This window comes from Hyla sarda, chromosome 1 (assembly GCF_029499605.1).
Source record: "Hyla sarda isolate aHylSar1 chromosome 1, aHylSar1.hap1, whole genome shotgun sequence".
NCBI classification, from domain to species: domain Eukaryota; kingdom Metazoa; phylum Chordata; class Amphibia; order Anura; family Hylidae; genus Hyla; species Hyla sarda.
In genome coordinates this window covers 166,915,707-166,939,179 of record NC_079189.1, presented here as the reverse complement: position 1 = coordinate 166,939,179, position 23,473 = coordinate 166,915,707, and the positions used below count along the sequence as shown (strand labels likewise).

General features: G+C 40.9%; 2 protein-coding genes across 11 annotated transcripts in view; one reads left to right on the top strand and one right to left on the bottom strand.

Moving 5' to 3' along the window:
* Positions 1 to 23,473, bottom strand: part of SCLT1 (sodium channel and clathrin linker 1) — a 304,861-nt gene that overhangs the window by 61,068 nt on the left and 220,320 nt on the right. The window lies entirely within an intron of this gene.
* The window catches only part of JADE1 (jade family PHD finger 1), a 147,973-nt gene that overhangs the window by 101,192 nt on the left and 23,308 nt on the right, over positions 1 to 23,473 (top strand). For all 10 annotated transcript variants that reach the window (XM_056563460.1, XM_056563424.1, XM_056563420.1 and 7 more), the window contains exons 5-9: positions 3,002 to 3,192; positions 7,049 to 7,260; positions 11,510 to 11,677; positions 14,593 to 14,709; positions 21,358 to 21,879. In XM_056563460.1, coding sequence (XP_056419435.1) covers positions 3,002 to 3,192; positions 7,049 to 7,260; positions 11,510 to 11,677; positions 14,593 to 14,709; positions 21,358 to 21,879 — 1,210 coding nt within the window. The remainder of the gene's footprint in view (positions 1 to 3,001; positions 3,193 to 7,048; positions 7,261 to 11,509; positions 11,678 to 14,592; positions 14,710 to 21,357; positions 21,880 to 23,473) is intronic.

Below are 23,473 nucleotides of genomic sequence, written 5' to 3'. Positions count from 1 at the left end.
AATAGCAGAAATTAGCCCTAAAAATTTGAAGCCCAATTTCTCCCGATTCAGAAAACACCCCATATGGGGGTGAGAAGTGCTCTGCTGGCGCACTACAGGTCTCGGAAGAGAAGGAGTCACATTTGGCTTTTTGAACGCAAATTTTTCTCTGGGGGCATGCCGCATTTAGGAAGCCCCTATGGTGCCAGGACAGCAAAAAAAAACCCCACATGGCATACCATTTTGGAAACTAGACCCCTCGGGGAACGTAACAAGGGGTTAAGTGAACCTTTATACCCCACAGGTGTTTCACGACTTTTGCATATGTAAAAAAATTTTTTTTTTTTACCTAAAATGCTTGTTTTCCCAAAAATTTTACATTTTTAAAAAGGGTAAAAGCAGAAAATACCCCCCAAAATTTGTAACACAATTTCTCCCGAGTACGGCGATACCCCATATGTGACCCTAAACTGTTGCCTTGAAATACGACAGGGCTCCAAAGTGAGAGCGCCATGCGCATTTGAGGCCTAAATTAGGGATTGCATACGGGTGGACATAGGGGTATTCTACGCCAGTGATTCCCAAACAGGGTGCCTCCAGCTGTTGCAAAACTCCCAGCATGCCTGGACAGTCAACGGCTGTCCGACAATACTGGGAGTTGTTTTGCAACAGCTGGAGGCTCCGTTCTGGAAACAGTGGCGTACCAGACGTTTTTCATTTTTATTGGGGAGGGGGGCGGTGTAGGGGTATGTGTATATGTAGTGTTTTTTACTTTTTTTTATTTTTTGTGGTAGTGTAGTGTAGTGTAGTGTTTTTAGGGTACAGTCGCACGGGCGGGGGTTCACAGTAGTTTCTCGCTGGCAATTTGAGCTGCAGCAGAAAGTTTGCGGCAGCTCAAATTTGCAGCCAGATACTTACTGTAATCCTCCGCCCATGTGAGTGTACCCTGTACGTTCACATTGGGGGGGACATCCAGCTGTTGCATAACTACAACTCCCAGCATGCCCGTTGGCTGTCGGTGACTGCTGAGAGTTGCAGTTTTGCAACAACTGTAGGCACATTGGTTATGTATCACTGAGTTTGTGACCTAACTCAGTGTTTCACAACCAGTGTGCCTCCAGCTGTTGCAAAACTACAACTCCCAGCATGTACGGTGCATGGTGTACGGTGACTGCTGAGAGTTGTAGTTTGCAACAGCTGGAGGCACACCGGTCGTGAAACACTGAGTTAGGTAAAAAAAAACTGAGTTTCACAACCAGTGTGCCTTCAGCTGTTGCAAAACTACAACTCTCAGCAGTCACCGACAGCCAACGGGCATGCTGGGAGTTGTAGTTATGCAACCAGCAGATGCACCACTACAACTCCCAGAATGCACTTTAGCTGTTTGTGCAAGCTGGGAGTTGTAGTTATACAACAGCTGAAGGTACACTTTTCCATAGAAAAAATGTGCCTCCAGCTGTTGCAAAACCATGAGTCCCAGCATGCCCATAAGGGAATGCTGGGAGTTGTGGTGGTCTGCCTCCTGCTGTTGCATAACTACAGCTCCCAGCATGCCCTTTTTGCATGCTGGGAGCTGTTGCTAAGCAACAGCAGGAGGCTGTCACTCACCTCCAACGATCCAGACGCTGCAGGTCAGTCCCTCGTCGTCTCCGCCGCCGCAGCTGCTCCTGGGGCCCTGATCCCAACAGGGGCGCCGGGGATCGGGGTCCCCAGCACCCGGGGTGCACGTCCCGCACCCGCTCCCGTCCTCCGGAAGAGGGGCGGAGCGGGTGCGGGAGTGACACCCGCAGCAGGCGCCCTGATTGGTCGGCCGGTAATCCGGACGACGAATCAGGGCGATCGTGAGGTGGCACCAGTGCCACCTCACCCCTGCAGGCTCTGGCTGTTCGGGGCCGTCAGAGACGGCCCCGAACAGCCAGTAATTCCGGGTCATCGGGTCACTGGAGACCCGATTGACCCGGAATCGCCGCAGATCGCTGGACTGAATTGTCCAGCGATCTGCGGTGATCGCCGACATGGGGGGGCATAATGACCCCCCTGGGCGATATGCCGGGATGCCTGCTGAACGATTTCAGCAGGCATCCGGCTCCGGTCCCCAACCGGCTAGCGGTGGGGGCCGGAATTACCACGGGCGTATGGATACGCCCTCGGTCCTTAAGGACTCGGGATGCAGGGCGTATCCATACGCCCTATGTCCTGAAGAGGTTAAAGGGGTACTCCGGTGCTTAGACATCTTATCCCTTATTCAAAGGATAGGGGATAAGATGCCTGATCGCGGGAGTCCCGCCGCTGGGGACCCCCGTGATCTTGCACGTGGCACCCCATTTATAATCAGTCCCCGGAGCGTGTTCGCTCTGGGTCTGATTACCGGCGACCACAGGGCCGGCGGCGTGTGACTTCACACCTCTGCCCCCGTGTGACGTCACGCTCCGCCCCTCAATGCAAGCCTATGGGAGGGGCGTGATTGATGTCATGCCCCCTCCCATAGGCTTGCATTGAGGGGCGGAGTGTGACGTCAAATGGGGTCGGAGGCGTGACGTCACACGCCGTGGGCCATGTGGTCGCCGGTAATCAGACCTGGAGCGAACACGCTCCGGGGACTGATTATAAAGGGGGTGCCGTGTGCAAGATCACGGGGGTCCCCAGCGGCAGGACTCCTGCGATCAGGCATCCTTTGGATAGGGGATAAGATGACTAAGCACCGGAGTACCCCTTTAAGTGTTCCCTTTAGTTTTTTTTGAGCAGTGTATATTACTCAATGTGTGTATGTTCCAGCATTATTTCCAAAGGCTAAAGATATTAGCTTTAGGGGTCATTATTCTTTTTTTTATAGCAGTGGATGATTGCACATATATATATATATATATATATATATATATATATATATATATATATATATATATATATAATAGTTATATAGCCATAATTTGTATTGGAACAAGAAAACCTTGCTGTAGAAATGCTTAGCAATGATTAATGATTGCAGCAATACATCTTCATGTATCTATTTTTTTCTTTATAGGGTTACTGCCGAGAAAGACAAGGTGGTCACATACACTAGACCACGAAAGTACGTCCATTCGTCAGGGTCTGACCCTCCTGAGCTGGGATACGTTGATATCCACACTTTGGCTGATGGTGTGTGTCGCTATGACCTAAATGAAATGGATGTCACTTGGCTGGAGATGATTAATGAAGAATTCAAAGACATGGGTAAAGAACTCTATTCCCTCTGCTGACTTGCTACCCTTTACCAAAAGCCTATGACATAGATAGGATACAGACACCCATGAACAGTGCTGGCAAATGGTGCAGTTTGATTTTCTGATCATTTCTTTGGTCAGTCACTGGGATATCTCCTGCTAAAAAAAAAAAAGGAATAACAGTACACTAATAAATATTGTAGGATGCAGGTAATCTCAGACCACCACGGATTTGCAATATAGAGCATAGATTCCAGATCTGAGATTTTTCTCTTGCTGGAAATCTGTGGTGTTTGAGATCAAAGACTCTGCCTCTCTGTGATCTTTTCAAGTGCCTTTATGATATGAAGATCTTTGTGACTGGGTAATCCTTTCAATCTGCTTTGAAGACTTTGACAAGTGATTTTGATCACTTTATTAAGGGTGCAAAATAGGGTATTATATTCACATTTATTGAATTCTTTTCTCCCAATTAGGATATCTGTAAAATTGTTAGAATTATGTTAAATTATTGCCAATTGTTCACTTGTTCTGTCAAACTAAGGAACTTTGGTTTTACTTTCGAAGACAAGAGTTGTCTGGGGAATAAATGAATGGTTATTTATGAGAGCTACTTTTCCTGTTTATTCTACTTTTCTAAGAAAATTGCCTTACAATCTGAATTTTGAAGGGACGTCTTTTCAAGTCTGTCTATGAATACTTTACTGATAGTAACTTAAGAAAATGGTATAGGAAAAATGTGGAACTCGTAATCTGGTATTTGTTGAAAAGTATTTGTGCACTATAGACTCAAAGGATAAGTTCACACAAGCAAAAAAAAAGCCGCAAAAAATGTGCGGGCTTCAGCTCCTGATCATCTGTATTTATCAAAACCTGTCCAGAGGAGAAGTTAGAGTTGCCCGTTGCAGATAGCTTCTTAAATTTTTGAAAAAGGCCTCTGAAAAGTGAAAAAAGCAATCTGATTGGTTGCTATGGGCAACTCAGCAACTTTTCCTATGGACAGGTTTTGATAGATTTTGCCCAATTCACTTCAATGGGGAATGCTCAAAACAGCCTGAAAATAGCGCTAAAAAATAAGTGACTTTACTTTTTTTTAGAGCAGTTTCGCTTGGAAGCTCAATGGGAGCTTGGAGAAATAGAACCCTTTAAAAAAACAAAAGCTCCTAAAGATGCCTAGACTTTTAAAAACCGCTCTGGTTTACTCATATGTTTTCTTTTAACTGTGTGAAAATACCCTAAAATCAACTCAGAAAGAGACCAACATTTATATGGAAATTTAAACACTTTGTTAAACACCAAATAAAAAAATTTTAGAACTTTTCAACTTCTCCAGGAGTGTACATCAGATTTATTCATAGGCCTCTAAATTGGTGACCATGGCCTAATATAGTCTCCTAATAGGTCAGGGGCAAATGGACAATCCCATGAAGTTGTTGCAGGCGTGTGTAGTACACTTCTGTAAGGTCATCTTATGAAATGTGTATTTTTTTGCCAGTAGAAAAATAAATCCAGTGAATACTACAACCTTCTGTTCCAAGGTTATTAAAAGTAATGTTCGGATGTGGGAAATTGGATTTTGTCTCCTTAACAACACAGGACGTAAATGTACGTCCTGGTGCAGCAGTACTTAACGCACCAGGGCGTACATTTATGTCCTATACATGACCGCAAGCATCGGAGCAATGTTTGGGTCATGTGCTGCAGGTAATGGCTGCTGATAGCAGCCCTGGACCCGCTGGTTATCGCCGACCTCTGCGAACGCGCGGATGTCTGCCATTAACTTCTCAGATGCCGTGATCAATTACAGATCACAGCATCTGCGTCACTAAAATGGATGATCGAATCGCCCGCAGCACTGCCGCTGCGATCTGATCATCCAGAATGGCAGATGGAGGACCAATCACCTGTGTCCGCTGCCTTCCACGGGTCTTCTGCTCTGGTTTTGGATCGAGCAGACCAGAGCAGAAGATGACCGATAATACTGATCAGTGCTATGCCCTATGCATAGCACTGAACAGTATTAGCAATTGAATGATTGCTATAAATAGTCCCCTATGGGGACTATTAAAGTGTAAAAATAAAATAAAAAAAAATTAAAGTAAAACAAATTTTAAAAATCCCCTCCCCCAATAAAAATGTAAATTGTCAGTTTTTCTCCATTTTACCCCCAAAAAGTGTAATTTTTTTTTTTAATAAACCTATTTGGTATTGACACGTGCGTGAATATCCAAAATATTAAAATATAGTGTTAATTATCCTGTACGGTGAATGTAAAAAATAAGTCCAAAATTGCTCCTTTTTTTTTTTTATAACATTTTATTACAAATAAAATTGATAAAAAAATGTATTGAAAGTTTTATATAAGCAAATGTGGTATCAAAAAAAAATTACAGATCACAGCGCAAAGAATGAGCCCTCATACCGCCGCTTATATGGAAAAATTCAAGTTATAGGTCAGCAAAATAGAGGGCTTTTAAACGCACTAATTTGGTTAAAAAGTTAGCTTTTTTTTTTTTTTTTGTTGCGGTATAATAATAGAAAAGTATGTAATCATGGGTATCATTTTAATCATATTGACCCACAGAATAAAGAAAGCAGGTCTATTGTACTGTAAAGTGTACAGTATGAAAACGAAACCTTCCAAAATTAGCAAAATTGCGGTTCTCTTATCAATTTCCCCACACACATAGTATTTTTTTTTTTTTTTTTTGCACCATACATTTTATGGTAAAAGGAGTGATGTCATTGCAAAGGACAACTGGTCGCACAAAAAAACAAGCCCTCATACTAGTCTGTGGATGAAAATATAAAAGTTATGATTTTTAGAAGGCGAGGAGGAAAAAACGAAAACGTAAAAATAAAATGGTCCTTAAGGGGTTAAAGAGGTTTTCTACACGGTCGGAATTACATTTAAAGATAAAAAAACTTTTACGCCCCCTAAAAATAAGAGCCACTATGGAGTCCCATGATAGACGTCCTAAAATGATTTCCTATACATTGTGCACATGGTGCTGCAAACACCACCATCACCACCACCACCAACACACACACACACACACTAACAAAAAATAGACTCCAAGGGAAAAAAATACAGTAACCCCCCGACATGCGATGGCCCCAACATATGATAAAATCGACATACGGGGCCATCGCATTAACTGCTATCCGACAGCGCAAAATGCTTAAGCTGCTGTCGGATAGCAGTTTAAGCATCCCAGACAGGTTCACTTACCTATCCCTGCTGCTCCGGGTCCACTTCGCGATCCTCCGGCATCTTCTGTATCTTCTCCGGGGTCCGGGCCTCGCTTTCCGGCGTCGTTATTACGTCACTACGCACGCCGCGCCAGCGCTGCAACGTAATAACGTCACCAGAAAGTGAGGCCCGGACCCTGCAGAAGATGCGGAAGAAGCCGGAGGATCCCGAATTAGACGCCGGAGCAGCGGGACAGCATCGGGAGCCCCTGGGACAGCATCGGGAGCGGTGAGGACCTGGTCCGGAGCTGCTGGGACAGGTGAGTATAACTTCCTATACTTTACATTGCACGGATCCCTCAACATACGATGGATTCGACAAACGATGGGTCATTTGGAACGAATTACCATCGTATGTTGAGGGACCACTGTATTATTATATTATACGGCTGTTTGCATTGTGGCCTCCATTCATAGTGGTAGTCATGATATTCTGTGACACCATTACAATAGAGTCTGTGATGGTTTTTGTTATTTTGAAACTAAACAGCCCTACGTGTAGAACAACTTTTCCAGACGTGGTAATATTGCTAATGCAGTGGTAAACAGAGCCTTATTCTAATCACTTTATTTAGTGCCTTATGAGAGTTGATCTTTATTTTCTTGAATCCTAGGCATGCCACAATTAGATGAATACATCATGGAGCGAATAATGGAGGAGTTGGAACAGAGGTGCTATGACAATATGAACCATGCCATTGAGACAGAGGAAGGCCTTGGAATAGAATATGATGAAGATGTTGTATGTGACGTTTGCCAGTCCCCAGATGGGGAAGATGGCAATGAAATGGTCTTTTGCGATAAATGTAACATCTGTGTACATCAGGTAGGCACATCAGTTGTGTCCTGTGTGAGCAGCAAAAATGTGATGAAGTCAAAGAGGCTAGTGATGACACTTATTTGTTCATAAGTGGACCATGCATTAGTATATTATCTCTTATCTAGAACCAGCTTTAGCAAATTGCTAGTTATTACTATGCTAGTAACTGAGAAGGGGCTGTGACATCTGTGGGTAGCACTTCTGATGACTTTATGGAGGAGGCACATAAAGACCCATCATCAGCTGGATAGAGAAATTTGTATAAAAAACAACACAAAATACCCAATTCATTAAAACCACACTTAAATGTCCCTTCATTGGAAGTAAATATTTAGTGTTGCAATACATATGAAGACATATTTCTGATGCCAAGATATTCTGTCAGTTCAAAAGATGACGATGTAGCATTTATAGCCACGGATTCCATTGGAGTTGTGCTTTTCTCCATATTAGCCAATTTTTAGCATAGGGCTCGAAGAGATCTGTGACTAGGCTATGGTAGTAGAATCATAAGTGCTTAAACAAACAGTCCTAGTGCTGCTGCTCCTATTAAAGCCCATTTTTAACTTATTAGGCTATGTTCACACGGTGGAATTTCAGTGCAGAATTCCGCCAGAAAATTCAGCGCAGAAATTCCGCAAACTTTACTGTACATTGAATTGAATGGGAATTCTGCTTTCCGAACTCTGCAAAAACATTGAACACGTCTTTAAATTTTGCAGAATTCCTGGCAGAATCCCATTAAACTCAATGGTCTTTGAATTTCGGCTAATTCCGCCGAAATTCCGCTCAAAATTTGTAAAAGTGCAAAAATTCAGCAGCAAGCTTTGCAGAATGGAATTTGAGCGGAATAGCAGAATTTCCACTGTGAACCTTAGGGAGTACGGCAATCAACATCAGATTATTTTATGCACTACAGGTACCAGCATTTGGCCATCAATTTCATAAACTGGTATGGGTCATAGGTTCAGGACTCAAATATTGTTGGCTGAGCTAGATGTTTTCACTTCAGAGTAACAACACTAAGCAACAGAGTGTCATTTTGTTAGTATTGTCACATTAAAACTAATAATAAAATATTTACGAAAATGTCAGGGGTGTACCCACTTATTGGAGATACTGTAGATGGCTTAGTGGTTAGCTAGGGCACTTTTATGTAATGGTATCCTAGTTTTAATCCAAAAATAATCTGTTTGGAGTCTGTTCTCCCTATAAGAGATCCACATGGCTGTGTCTTTCATTTTAATTTCGTAGCGTTTCTACATATGTTCGCATTTTGTATCAAGTTTCATTTTGTATATGTATATATTTAAAGTCTCATAGAGAAGCACATGGGGAAAAATTGCCATGCAAGGCAGGCATAAAACAATACATCTCTGTCCCAATAACCCCCTCCCTAACCAATAAAAAGGGAGGGGGGAGTCACTATAAACTTTAAAGTAACAGGTTTGTGTTTTTTGCTGAAAATAGATGCAAACAAAATCTCCATGAATAGCACTTGTCTCTAGAGTGCAACTAACATAGAAACATTAGACTGTTAACCCTGTAGGAGACTGGCTGATGTGTACAATCTATGTACAGTGCTGTGGAATATGTTGGTGCTTCATAAGCAATAGGAATATCTGCCAGTATTCCTCTGGCAGCATTTGGTCCATTCAGTTTAGCGGACCAAAAGTAATCTACCTGTGGCAACTACTTGTAATATTGTCCAGATGTGTGTGTATATTGTAAGATTTTGTGGCTCAAAAACATGGCTGTCTGCACAATTGAAGAACGCAAAATGACATTATACACTTATGAATGGACAGAATGGAGTTTTTAGTAGACTTTTTGGTCCAATAAACTCAGTGGATCAGGCACAGGAACACCATGTTATATGTAGACTTACTATTATGCCAGTATTTGACATGTATCGTCAAGGTAGGTCAATTGTTAAATGTGAACGTAGCCCAATAGATACCATTAGGTGAACCTGCTAGAGTCAAGATTGTGCAAAAATGCTTACAGACAGAAAATTGGAAATTAATGTATTTGTTTAGAATTAAGTCTGCTGTCCTAACCTGGTCATATAGTAATGTAAAATGTAATATATTGCTTACTGTATGTTAAGTGTAATGTTCATGGTCTATTGATGAATTGTGAGATGGCCACATAAATCCTTCTCATTAATAGAAATCTTGTTTACAGGGTCATCACAGTTAATGACAGTAATAGATGTAACATTGGCAAATCGATTTTTTGGTTAGGTTAAAATAGAACGTGCTTGGCTTCTTAACACTAAGAGATGTTTTACACTGAGCACTGAGATGCACTATATAAATATTCCCTTTATGTGAGTGATGACAAGCATGTCCAATAGATGCTTCGTGCTTGACATATTACACTTGATAAAGAAGCTGAAACATGTTTCACCAGGCCTTACATCAAAACCTGGTTAGTGCTGTATGGTTAAAGCCAAATGACAAACAGTATCCATGAAATGGTCCGACATAATTTAATAACGTTGACATAAATTTGCAGTTTTTAGCAGAATATAAATAATGAATTTGTTCCTCAGAATTTAAAATATGTTGTGCTACAGCATATACACGTAGCACAAGTGTGCATACTTTTTTTTTTATATATAATTACATGTACATACTATATATATATATATATATATATATATATATATATATATATATATATATTATACACACACATATATTAGGGATCGACTGATATTGACTTTTTGGGCCGATAACGATAATCTGTGAACTTTGAGGCCGATAACTTATACCGATATTCCGGTACAAGTTATCGGCAATGGGGCAGCGGCGGTCTCTGGCCGGGGGAGGGGGGGCGGGGCATTATCGGCAAGGTAATTGCCTATACCGATAACAACAAGGAAAGCCGCACTTCCCAAATAAAGTGCACGGGTGCCGTCAGCCAGATCCCAGGTCCAGGGGTCCACGTAGGTACAAACAGATAAGCAGCAGCAACGCCGTTTTAAAGTGCAAATAGTGTCCTTTATTCACACAACGTGAGGCGACATTTCTGTTTGGTGAGCAAAATGGTTTGGTGAGCAAACCGAAATGTCGCCTCACGTTGTGTGAATAAAGGACACTATTTGCACTTTAAAACGGTGTTGCTGCTGCTTATCTGTTTTTGTGTATATATATATATATATATATATATATATATATATATATATATATTTATTTATAGTTGAGCGAACTTACAGTAAATTGGCTCGTAGCGAACCTCGCAGCTCAGCTGTTGATTACTTTAGTCTGCATAAATTAGTTCAGCTTTCAACTGGCTCCAGAAAATTAAACAGGTTTGTAAATTACTTCTATTTAAAAATATCAACCCTTCCAGTACTTATCAGCTGCCTAAACTACAGATATATGACAGAGAAATTTGTGAATTTTTTTCCAGTCTGACAACAGTGCTCTCGGCTGACACTTCTGTCCATGTCAGGAACTCCAGAGCTGGAGAGGTATTCAATGGGGATTTGCTTCTAATCTGGACAGTGCCTGACACGGACAAAGGTGTCAGCAGAGAGCACTGTGGTCAGGCTGGAAAAAACTTGACAAATGTCTCCGTATTATAAAGCAGCTGATAAGTACTGGAAGGCTTCAGATTTTTTAATAGAAGTAATTTACAAATCTGTTTAACTTTCTGGCACCAGTTGATTTGAAAACATTTGTTTTCCACTTGTTTCCACCGGAGTTCCCCTTTAAGCGAACATACAGTAAATTGGCTCTTAGGGGACTTACAGTAAATTGGCTCATAGGGAACCTCGCAGTTCCCTACGAGCCAATTAAGTTCACTCAACCCTAATATATATATATATATATATGTGTGTGTGTATATATATATGTATATGTATATATATTAGAGTTAAGCGAACTTACAGTAAATTGGCTCGTAGGGAACTTTGCAGCTCGGCTGTTGATTACTTTAGTCTGCATGAATTAATTCAGCTTTCCAAGGGCTCCAATTGCCTGGAAAAGGTGGATACAGACCTAGAAGGCCTAAGACTGTCATGCTGGACTTTTCCAGGCAACCAGAGCCCTTGGAAAGCTGAACTAATTTATGCAGACTAAAGTAATCAACAGCCGAGCTGCGTGGTTCGCTATGAGACAATTTACTGTAAGTCCGCTCAACTCTCTCTCTCTGTCTCTCTCTCTATAATTTCCATTTATCTGCTCCAAATCTGTGGTCCTTGTATATGAACCAGGTAATGATCTCTCTTTCCACTTGTTTTCAGGCCTGTTATGGCATATTGAAAGTGCCAGAGGGAAGCTGGCTGTGTCGGACCTGTGCTTTAGGGGTACAGCCAAAATGTTTATTGTGCCCTAAGAAAGGAGGTGCCATGAAGCCCACACGGAGTGGCACTAAGTGGGTCCATGTCAGCTGTGCTCTGTGGATTCCTGAGGTAATGTCTTGATCATTGCAACTTAAAGGGGATCTCTATATTTTCATAAATCAATAGTACAAGGGAAGATAAGAAACTTTGTAATGTATCTTATTACAAAACAAATGCTCAAAAAAAATTTGCAGCTCAAAAGATAGTTGAAAAAACTGCAGGGTCACAAAAATGGCTAAAATATAGGCCACCATACCGTGTGTGAATCTGTATTAACGCTTTGCTCAGCTTTTACTTAGAGATCAGGTTACAGCTACCCATAGAAGTTTATGAATATTGCAAAAGGAGGAGGGAGCAGTAATGGGAAACTGTGTTATGATGTCTACAATATGTAGCATACAGAAGAGGAGATCCTGCTCCATGACACCGCTGGGTAATGCAGTAAAATCCTAACTAGAGCCAAAAGTCTGTGTATGTCTCTGTGCAGCAGCTCCCCCTACAACTTTCAAACACTCTATAGGCAGGTGTAGCTGGAAATTCCTCCTTTTATTGAGTGAATGGTTAAAGTGGTATTCTGGAGAATTTAATTATGCTCAAGATGCAGTAAAAAAACCAAAAAAAACTATACTTGCTCTCCTGCTACCGCCGCTGTCTCTGTGTCAGTCCGTTGCTGTGCTGCACTTCCTTGTGCCTTGTGCCTGTGTCACACAAAGACCTTTCTGCACAGCCAGTCAGTGGCTGTGGGAGAGGTGGGACACCGCTGCAGCAACTCATTGTCTGAACAGGAAGGTCCTTGTGCGACAGACACAAGGAAGGTGCAGCTGGTACTAAGACAGTGATGGCAGGAGAAGAGCGAGTGTAATATATATATATATATATATATATATATATATATATATTATTAATAATAATAATAATAATATTTGTCCTCAGTGCACAGAGGCCTGCTTGTCCTCAGTGCACAGAGGCCTGCTTGTGTGAACATACCCTAAAAGTGGGAAAAAAATGGCATTCCTATAAGATACATTACAATGTTTCTTCTATTTATTTATGCGAAGTATCTTAGAATCTGAGATGTTTATTAGTTTAATTTACCTTTGAATCTTAAGGCCCTTTTACACAGGCAGATTATTTGACAAATTAGCATTACTAGAAACGTTTGTTCCTGATATGTTTGGGTTAAAGGGCCAGTGATTGGATCTTTTGTGTGACCATTTAAATTATCAGCTGCACTTCATCCTGTGTAAACAAGCAGTGTGTGACCAACAGTTGTCCTTTTAACCCTTTAACGACCTGCGCTGTATATATACAGTACAGCAGGTCTATGAAGCGACCTCAGGAGCTGAGCTTGCTTCATATACTTTCGGTCCACAGCTAATGCCGGACCCCGGCGATCTGGCTGATGCCAGGCATTAACCTTTTAGGCATCTAAAATGCCAAAAATACACTCCTGGCAGCTCAGTGGAGCTAATTGAGATTGAGATCATTGCGGGGAAATTGCGATGTCCCGATTAGCTGAGAGGATGGAGGGAGGGCCCTCACCTGCCTCCTCGTGGACCGATCGATTCTCCAAGGCTCCAGTCAGCCTCAGCAGGCTGGAGCAATGGAGTACCGATAACACTGATCAATGCTATGCTATGGCATAGCAATGAACAGTGTATGCAGTCTTATGATTGCATGTAATAGTCCCCTATGGGGAGTAAAACATAGTGTAAAAAAAAGTAAAGAAAAATAGTTAATAAATATAATTTAACCAATTCCCTAATAAGTTTGAACCACCCCCCCTTATCCTATTAAAAATATATAGATATGTAAGCAAAAATAAACATAACCTTACATGGTATTGTCACGTGCGTAAATGTCCGAACTATAAAAATATAATGTCAATTTAACCGCACGGTCCAGAATTGCATATTTTTGGTCACTTAGTTTACCCTAAAAAATGTATAAAATGCAATCAAAAAGTCCCACCAAAACAAAAATGGTATAGACAAAAACTACAGACCATGGCACAAAAAATTAGCCCTCATATAGCACCGTATATGGAACAATAAAAAAAGTTATAGGGGTCAGAAGAGGACATTTTTAAACATGCAAATTTTCATACAAAAAGTAATTTTTTTTTTTTAAAGAAGTAAAGCTAAATAAATCCTATATAAATTTGGTATCATTTTAATCATATGGACCTACAGAATAAAGATAATGTGTAATATTTACCGGAAAAGTGCACTGTGTAGAATCGGAAGCCCCCAAATTTACAAAATGTTGTTTTTTTTTTTTGCCCCACAAATATTCTGTTTATGGTTTCGCCATAGTTTTTGTAGTGAAGTAATTAATGTCATTACAAAGTACAATTGTTGGTGCAAAAAACAAGTCCTTATATAGGTCTGTAGGTAAAAAATAAAAGGGTTATGATTTTTAGAATGTGAGGAGGAAAAAAATGAAAAACCCTGCATGATTAAGCGCTGTTAAGACAGATTGGCACTTGCTATGATAGCAGCATTGGCCCATCTAAAAGGGCCTTTAGACCCTATACACATCACAGCAACAGTGCTGCCATACATATGCAGTTGTGTATACCTCTACAGATGCATATGTTTGCCGTTTATTCCCATTGTAAAAAATACAATATAAAATACCAACCAGTACAGTTAACACTACTCCTCCCCCCCCCCCCCCCCCCTTTCAGGAGCCAGTTTTAAAGAAAAGCTCACTCATCTAGTTGATTTAAAAAAGAAAAAAAAGTTATACCAGACTTTGTCACATGTTTTGCGAATAGAAGTCTATGAGCCCATTTATATGTTGTGTGATCACTGTATGTAGCAGTTGACCCTGAATTGAAGAAACCAGATTCTTCTCTTTTTTTTTTTCTTTTTCTTTTTGTGTTCAATTCGTTTAATGTCCTTTAAAACTAAGTATTTTTGACCCTAATGATGAGTATATTTATTTAATAACAATTTTTTTTCTATGTCTTATTATCCTAGGTGAGCATTGGGAGCCCAGAGAAGATGGAGCCCATTACAAAGGTGTCTCACATACCCAGCAGTCGCTGGGCTCTCCTCTGCAACTTGTGCAATGAGAAGTTTGGGGCCTGTATACAGGTACAGTTTTCTGGAATTCTACTATGCCTAAAAAGGGGTTTCCCAACATCATAATTATTTCCTTACCACAGTATAAGGGATAAGCTGGGTGGTGGTCTGCTGGGACCCACATATGTACTGAGAACAGAGAAAAATTGTCCTCTGAATGATTGGAACACATTGCAAAGGACCTTCAGCGATCATTCTCTGTGTGGTTTCCAAACATTGCTGAGCTCAGTGCTAGGGAATTTGAACATACACTTCTGTATTACATTAGTATTCTCCTACCTCTATCAAAGTGTGATAGCATTACTAACATGGTAGGCGTTGAGGCCTTTACTTGAACCCTATCTGCCATGACAGCCTCTCAGTATTTTGTAATTACATAAAGTTTCAGGTGATGGTGGGAACCACCATTCCTTGCTCTAACCTCTCAGATACCACAGTCACTATTTACTATCACATCTGAGCAGTTAAACACCTGGAATTGGAGTTATCTTCTCTCTGGCCATTACAGGTAGGTGTCAGCTGTACAATACAGCCAGCACTCACTGCATATGAAGTGGGCTCAGCTTCTGAACCCATGCCTTATACCCTGTCCATATATGCCATACATGTATGTGGATGTTGACAAAGGGCTTAAAAGGTCCTGTCCGCTCCCTGACACATCTGTTTTGGTAAATACTTGCATTCTGTATTAAAGAACATCTTATCTTAGCTGTGCTTTTCCTCTGCTATTTCACCTGGAAAGTATAAATAAGTTGACAACTGGGTGTTGCCATTCAGATTTGGTTGACGGCGGTAATGGTAACACCAATTTATTAGTCTACTCATACCTTTCCATTTGTAAAATCAGCAGAAAGATACAGTGCCCAGTGTTAAGAAAAACAATTTTATTTCATGTGCATAAGTTCAGGACCTTCCCATATCTGTCAAGGGCATATGTAATATGCATTGACCTTTTTAAATGGTCACCACCACAAAAATTTTAGAGCTCTGTATCTTCCCTTTCTATACACAAGATCACATCCTGTGTCTGTGTAGATGTGGATAAGCGAGGCAGCTATACATCAGAATGAGCAGGGATAGTTTTACTCTCGGACTACCCTTTGGTTATCCCAGGGGCATGATACAGGAACATTTGTACTTGTTCCATTGATTGAGAACATGTGCTTTATGATTGATACATTTAGAGTGCCTTCACATGAGCAGATTTACTTTCAAACTCTGCAAGTTTAAACGTGGATAGGCTGTCTGCTGCAGATTTTCGGCTGCAAACTTCCACTTTTGAAAATCAGCTGAAGACCCTATTGGCTTCAATTGGGTCAGCATCAAATTTTAGCAGCAGAGAATCTGCTGCAGAAAATTTTCAGCGGAAAGCCCACCCCCATTCAAACTCGCAACGTTAAACACACTGCGAGTTTTGAAAGTCAATCTGCTCTGCGAACGCACAGCTAAAGTGTATTTTTTTTATTTTCCTTAACAAGTGAAAAGTTGAGCTTTAACACATCTATTTACCATTTGTGCCTAATCTGAATATTGGTCAACTCACTTCATTTATTTTGTTTTATGAATATCTTTATCTTAAATATCTTTTAAGATATGTATTGTTGGCATTTAGACCATGTTATACTTAGTTTTTTTAGGAGCTGTTCTGCCTCTAAAGCTCTGCTTGGGTCCGACTTAAGCTATGTTAACTGCATTCAGGAGATGCTTTCAGAGTATAGGGGTATAAAATCTTTTGGGTTTTATCTTTAAGGTTTTACAATGTACTTAATTTACAATCGCCTCTTAAGCTGGGCTCACTTTAAGGATTCTCTCAACAGAAATCTTCCTGCCGGGGAATCCAAAGGTGCCCAGTCAGCATTAAGACCATGCAGGCTTTGCTACCCCAATGGCAATGTATTCCACGTGGATTACGCTGAAAAAATAGATAATTTTTTTGGTGGTGGTATTCCAGAGACTGAAACTTTGACGCTGAAATTCCATAGTGTGGGCTGTGCAGAGCAATCCCATTGACAGAAAAGGAACTGTGCTGCACCAGATTTTCTAAACCTAATTTTTAATCAGAATTGCATTCTGAAATTCTTTAGTCTGAATTTTAACTTATTGGTCATCATAAGTTAAATACGGCATGGCTTTATGCATCAACTCTAAACCAATATGCAAGCACATTGTAAGCTGATCGCTTACTACAGAAACCACCTGGCAGAACTGCTGTACTAAGGACGCAGCACTGTTCATTTGAGTACCAAAGGCATTGTAAGATACTACAGCTGCTGGCCGGGCTGTGATCTTGCACGGCACTGGCAGGAGTCAGTAGCAGAACCTATTCGCTGTGCACATTTAGTTCCAGCCAGTGGCACAAGCCTCCAGATTCACTAGCAGACAATCTTCCTCAGTCTTCTACTCTGAACTTTGCAAACCCTGATAAGTTGATACAGAAATAGCAGCTGGGATATTTTACAGAGGGATAAATACTAAAGAAAAACTAAACTGTAAGGGTTCCTATACTGTCCTATACACACAAGAATTTATCACCTCTTCACAGGATAGGTGGTAAATGTACGAACACTGGGCATCTGACTGTCTATTCTGGTCAGTCCCATAGTGATTGGATGGAGCAGTGCTTATGTAGGTGTGCTACTGCTCCATGCACATGACACTATTGAACTGCTATTCCCTTGATCAAAGGGAAGTCCTGACGGTCACAACCGCACTGATCATGCATTTACCACTTTTTCTGTGGACAAACCAGTAGACAAACTACTTTTTAATCAGTACCAAAAGGCCAGAAAGGTCTAGAAAGTGATTATAGAGTTTCCAGTTGCTCCTTTTGACTATTGAAAGTAAGGAGTTATTTTATCTATCTATCTATATATATATATATATATATATATATATATATCTCCTTATTTTGGGAGCTTTGAAAACCGTTTTCCATATAGTTTTGGTCTCTACATGCAATAATTTTCCTTGAACCAATTAATATTGCATGCTGAGGGACCAAGCTATTTTGTGTGTGTGTGTGTTAGAAGTGTTAAGAGTGCATGTGGGAAGTGTACCCTGAATCCTCTGACAGTGAAAAGGGTTAAATGCTGCTACCTTAACCCCTTAACGACACAGGACATAAATGTACGTCCTGGTGAGGTGGTACTTAATGCACCAGGACGTACATTTATATCCTGTACATCACCGCGAGCATCGGAGCGATGCTCGGATCATGCACGGCAGATCCTGTCTGCTAATAGCAGCCAGGAACCTGCTGGTAATGGCCGACATCTGTGATCGCGCGGATGTTCCCCATTAACCCCTCAGACGCCATGATCAATACAGATCACGGCATCTGCGGCATTGCATTTACTAAAATGGATGATTTGATTGCCCACAGTGCTGCCGCAGCGATCCGATCACCTCACCTGCCTTCGCTGCCTTCCACGGGTCTTCTGCTCTGGTCTGAGATCGAGCAGACCAGAGCAGAAGATGACCGATTACACTGATCAGTACTATGCCCTATGCATAGCACTGAACAGTATTAGCAATCAAATGGGGACTGTTAAAGTGTAAAAAAAAAAATGAAACTAAAAAATAAAAACATTTTGAAAAATCCCCAATAAAAATATAAATGGTCAGTTTTTCCCCATTTTACCCCAAAAAAGTGTAAAAAAAAAAAAAAAAATGAGTAACATTTTTAATAAACCTATTTGATATCGCCGTGTGCATAAATATCCGAACTATTAAAATATAATGTTAGCTGTCCCGTACAGTGAATGGCGTGAATGTAAAAAAGTCCAAAATTGCTGCTTTTTTTTTTTTTATAACATTTTATTCCAAATAAAATAGCTAAAAAATGTATTAAACGTTTTATATATGCAAATGTGGTATCAAAAAAAATTACCGATCATGGCGCAAAAAATTAGCCCTCTGCTTATACCGCTGCTTATACAGAAAAATGAAAAAGTTATAGGTCAGCAAAATAGAGGAAATTTAAATGCACTAATTTGGTTAAAAAGTTTGCATTTTTTTTTTTTAAGTGGTGTAATAATAGAAAATTATGTAATCATGGGTATCATTTTAATTGTATTGACCCACAGAATAAAGAAAATAGGTCTATTTTACCATAAAGTGTACAGCATGAAAACAAAATTTGCTAAATTGCGGTTTTCTTATCAATTTTCACACACAAATAGTATTTTTTTGGGCTGCGCCATATATTTTATGGTAAAATGAGTGCTGTCATTACAAAGGACAACTGGTCGTGCAAAAAACAAGCCCTAATACTAGTCTGTGAATGAAAATATAAGAGAGTTATGATTTTTAGAAGGCGAGGAGGAAAAAACGAAAGCATAAAAAATGTCCTTAAGGGATTAAAAAATTAAATCTTGTTTAATGTGTTCCAGTCATTATCATTTTGTTTCCTGTGGACATCATAAAAACTGTATAAATTTCATCTCTCTGGGGATGTTGCCTAATCGCAGATGTAATTGTAGGGTCTTTTTTTTTTTTCCATAATCCCTAATGATAGAAAATTGTTGTAGATGTCTGATTAAACAGCTCTGCATGTGATTTATCAGGTAAAGGGATAATTCAGCCTGAAGCATGTTCACCTGTCCACTAGTTAGATGACAAATGTTAGAGCAGTATGGGTCCGACCACTGGGACCCTCACATTTTTCTACTCCAAGACCCTGGCTCTGACCCTGAGGAATTAAATTGATTGGCCAGCCATGCTTCCACTGAAAGCTCTGGGCAATGATAGAAACAGTGCTGTGCTGGATAGTTGATAAATGCCCCTTGAAAGGGACATCTTCTAAGTACCTGTGGTGGCAGATCCCCTTTTAAGTCAGAGTGCAAAGTGCTGCCTTTGCCTCAATACACCTTTAGAAATGAATAGCTCAACCCCTGTAATTGTTGGCAGTGAAGTAAATGCCATGGAATAATGAATAAGCGCTTTCCATGGGCTAATGGTTTGCCATTGCCCAAGTGATGGCAGTCATCTGTGCTATGTAGTATTGATCACCTGCCTACACCCTGCAGTCTTCTCTTCATTTTCCAATAACCTCTTTTGTAGTTTATGGTGTTGTATTTTCTTGTTTCCTTTTGCTCCTTTATGTTTGTTTTTTTTTTTCTCTCCTCGGCATTGATTTCTGACTCCGGACTAGCATAGTTGTGGATGATGTAAAGTCAGTTAATAACTGTCTTATGTGTTTTCTCTTTCATCTGCGTGCTGAATCAACCTGAGCAGGAAAACCCAGAGGAGGCGAATTGGCTTCTTTTCAAGGGAATGTTGAAATATTCTGTTGTCATTGTGTGTTAGTCTCTTAGGTTAGAAAGCTGTCACATAGCACAGCTTAGGACATGCACTTTAGCTTGAGGGTATCTTTTTTGTTTCTTTTGCTAGTTGATGCACGCTACACGGAAGGTTTTAGCAGTTCCCAAATTCAGAATAAATATGAACTAAATAAAATAAACAAAAGGTCTTATTACTTTGACTTGTGTCCGATGTAATATTGACAAATCACTCTCACTCCATATATTCATTAAGGGTTTTTTCATATGTGACAGATACATTGCAGATTTGTTGCTTATTTTTTCCAATTACCTTCAGTAGGGGAATCAATATCTGAAGCAAATCCCATACAAATTTGCAGCAAATGTGCAGTATATCCCCCATGTGTGAGCATACCCTGAATTGTTGAAAGTAGCTTAGACCAGGTGGAAAAAGTACCTGCACCATGTCTCCCACTACTGAATGGATTTTACTTGGTAAGAGCACACCTGGCACATACCTGTGGCAATAAACTTCATCATTTCAAGGCTCAATACACTGGAGATAGCTATACAGTATCTATATACTGCAGTATACATCTACATTGCTGCATATTTGCACACTCCAAGACATGAAGTCTTACTAGTTGAGGAAAATACCTGGAAGTACTATTGGCAGATGTAAAAACAGGGATCGCACTAAATGAGGTTAGATTAGATTTTCTCACTTGAAAGGAAGGAATTCTAAATATGGAGTGAGGTGATTAGCAGGCTTCGGTATGCTGTGTATACATCCATGCAGTTAGTTAATGACTTGTAGACACAACTGAAGGCATACATTATTGAGGTCTATACATCTAGATATCCCTCACCATTGCCCAGTTCACATCTCCTTTTTTACACATATTTTGAATGTGGGCTTGGAAAGATTATACCAAAAGTGTGTCCTTTCAAAAGCAATATACTGTATATCCATATTAAGCTCTGTTTACACTTGTGTAGTGGCTTCCATTTCTGATGGAAACTCCAATGCATTGTTTGTATTGTTGCTCAGCAGATTCTATAAAGCTGGTATTTCTTCCATACTTTTTACCTGCTCACAGTGCCATGCTGCAGTGCTGTGACTGTAGAGGAAAGTAACCGAGAGGATTATCATGACAGTAAATGCTCCCCCTGTAGTTGTTGGTTGGCACTTGGTCTTGCATTTAATATTACAATAAAAGGCTGTATAAAGAGGATGTGCAGATCATTTTCCAGACTTCTGGAACATAGTTATAATTCTGATAATTCTTTATCATAGCTGTGTCAGTTGGGTCTTCTGCTTTTCCGTTGAATTGAATTACTGTAGTCTGTAGTGTTCTCTAATGCCACACATCTTTTTTTTTATTCTATTTTCTTCCAGTGCTCTGTTAAGAACTGCCGAATTGCTTTTCATGTGACATGCGCCTTTGATCGAGGCCTGGAGATGAAGACCATCCTGACAGAAGAAGATGAAGTAAAATTTAAGTCCTATTGCCCAAAGCATAGTGGAAACAAGAAAACGGAAGACTGCCAAATCCTTGAGAACACTAGTGATTTGACTTGCACAGTCGAGGCTTCCCCAGCTTCTTTGGATGATTTACAAGGTCTTTCTGCCTGCCAACAGGAGTCCAAGCATGGGAGCCAGCGTAAACTGAAACTTCAGCAGCTTGAGGATGACTTCTATACATTTGTCAATGTACAGGATGTGAGTCAGGCCATGCAAATACCATATGATGTCACAGACTTTGTATACCAGTACTGGAAACTGAAGAGGAAAGCCAACTTCAACAAGCCACTTATAACTCCTAAAAAGGACGAGGAAGACAACTTGGCCAAGCGAGAACAAGACTTTTTGATTCGTCGTTTACAACTATTTACTCACCTGCGGCAGGATCTAGAAAGGGTGAGAATTTATTTTCTTCTGCTTAAAGGAGTACTCTGGAATATAAAAACGTATCCCCTATCTTTATCCTAGAGATGTATTGAGGGGGCGTGTCGGCCACCATGTCATGCGGTGGTCGAAACGTGCTCCTTCTGCAAAGAGCGGGGGCCCCATACAGGAGATCGGGGGGCTAGTGGTAGGACCCCCTGCGCCTTAAATTCTAATTTCTTATAGTGCAGAGAGGTTGAAAGTCAGCCAAGTAGGTTCACCTACTGTACTGTACTACTGTACTTTTTTTTTCCTTTAAAAGGGGTCTCCTTTATTATGTATTTTGTATGCATTTAGGAAATCATACACTTTTGAGGTACACATGTATTTAAAATTCTGCTCATATGTAGTAAGCCCACAACTAGAAAGAAAGAAAAAAAAAAAAACTGGAACATCCCATAAATTAGTCCATTCATCCCATCCATGGGATCCATGGCCTAAACATGTTGTTAGTCATGTGATCCACCACGTCCGCCATGTGACCTGGTATTCAGGTAACACTTTCAAGCATGTAACAGGTAAAGTTTATGGAGGAACAGAATTAAATATATCTAGATCTCTATGTCATCCCATGTCTGTCAGTGTTTGTGTAGGAGCTGCTCTTCTTCTTATCAGCTTTGTGTGATTTATGTTTTGTAAGTTAGCTTTATTAAAAGGCCAATCCAGCCCAACTTTATATTCTTCTCCTAGCATGGGAGAGTAAACCGCTTCCCTGCTGCCTTCTTTTGATGGGCGCCCTTCAGTGTGACCAGCTGTTTCACACCGGGCTCTGTGTGTGGACTGGAAGTCACTTTCTTAATGTAGCTATGAGATTCGCTGAGTGTCTCCTAGTTACACTGACCATTTTACTTCCGGTCCATATAGCAAGCGCTGAGTGAATGGACACTACAGCGGGGTGTGAATCGACAATGGGGCCGGCATCCAATTGTAAAACAGAGCGCCAGGCTTATGCTGGGGGGAGGGAATAAAACATTACACTGGAGTGTCTCCTTATAGGGGTACTCCAACGGATAGGGGATAAGATGTCTGATCTCGGGGGTCCCGCCGCTGGGGACCCCCGCAGTATTGCATGCGGCACCCACCTCTTTTTTGTCCGGAAGAGCTGGAGGGTCTGAGTCGCAACTACGGGAACGGAAGTCCACGACGTCAGGACTCTGCCCTCGTGTGACGTCACGCCCGTCCCCTCAATGCAAGTCTATGGGAGGGGGCGTGATGTCACACGGGGGCAGAGTCCTGACATCACTGACTTCCGTTCCCGTAGTCGCGACTCTGACCCTCCAGCGCTTCCGGACAAAAAACAGGTGGGTGCCGCATGCAATACTGCGGGGGTCCCCTTTGGATAGGGGATAAGATGTCTAGGGTGGGAGTACCCCTTTAAAAGCATGACAGTGGTGGTATACAAGTAAATACACACACATTGGCCCAGATTTATCAATCTGCCTTTTGTTACCCCATGGATGTGTGTGTGTGATCACATGACTTGATGCCATGTTAGATAGATGCATTGCACAGGACTACTGTGCAAAAAGGGAATGCAACACTGATGTAAAAAGGTAAGGAAAGCAGA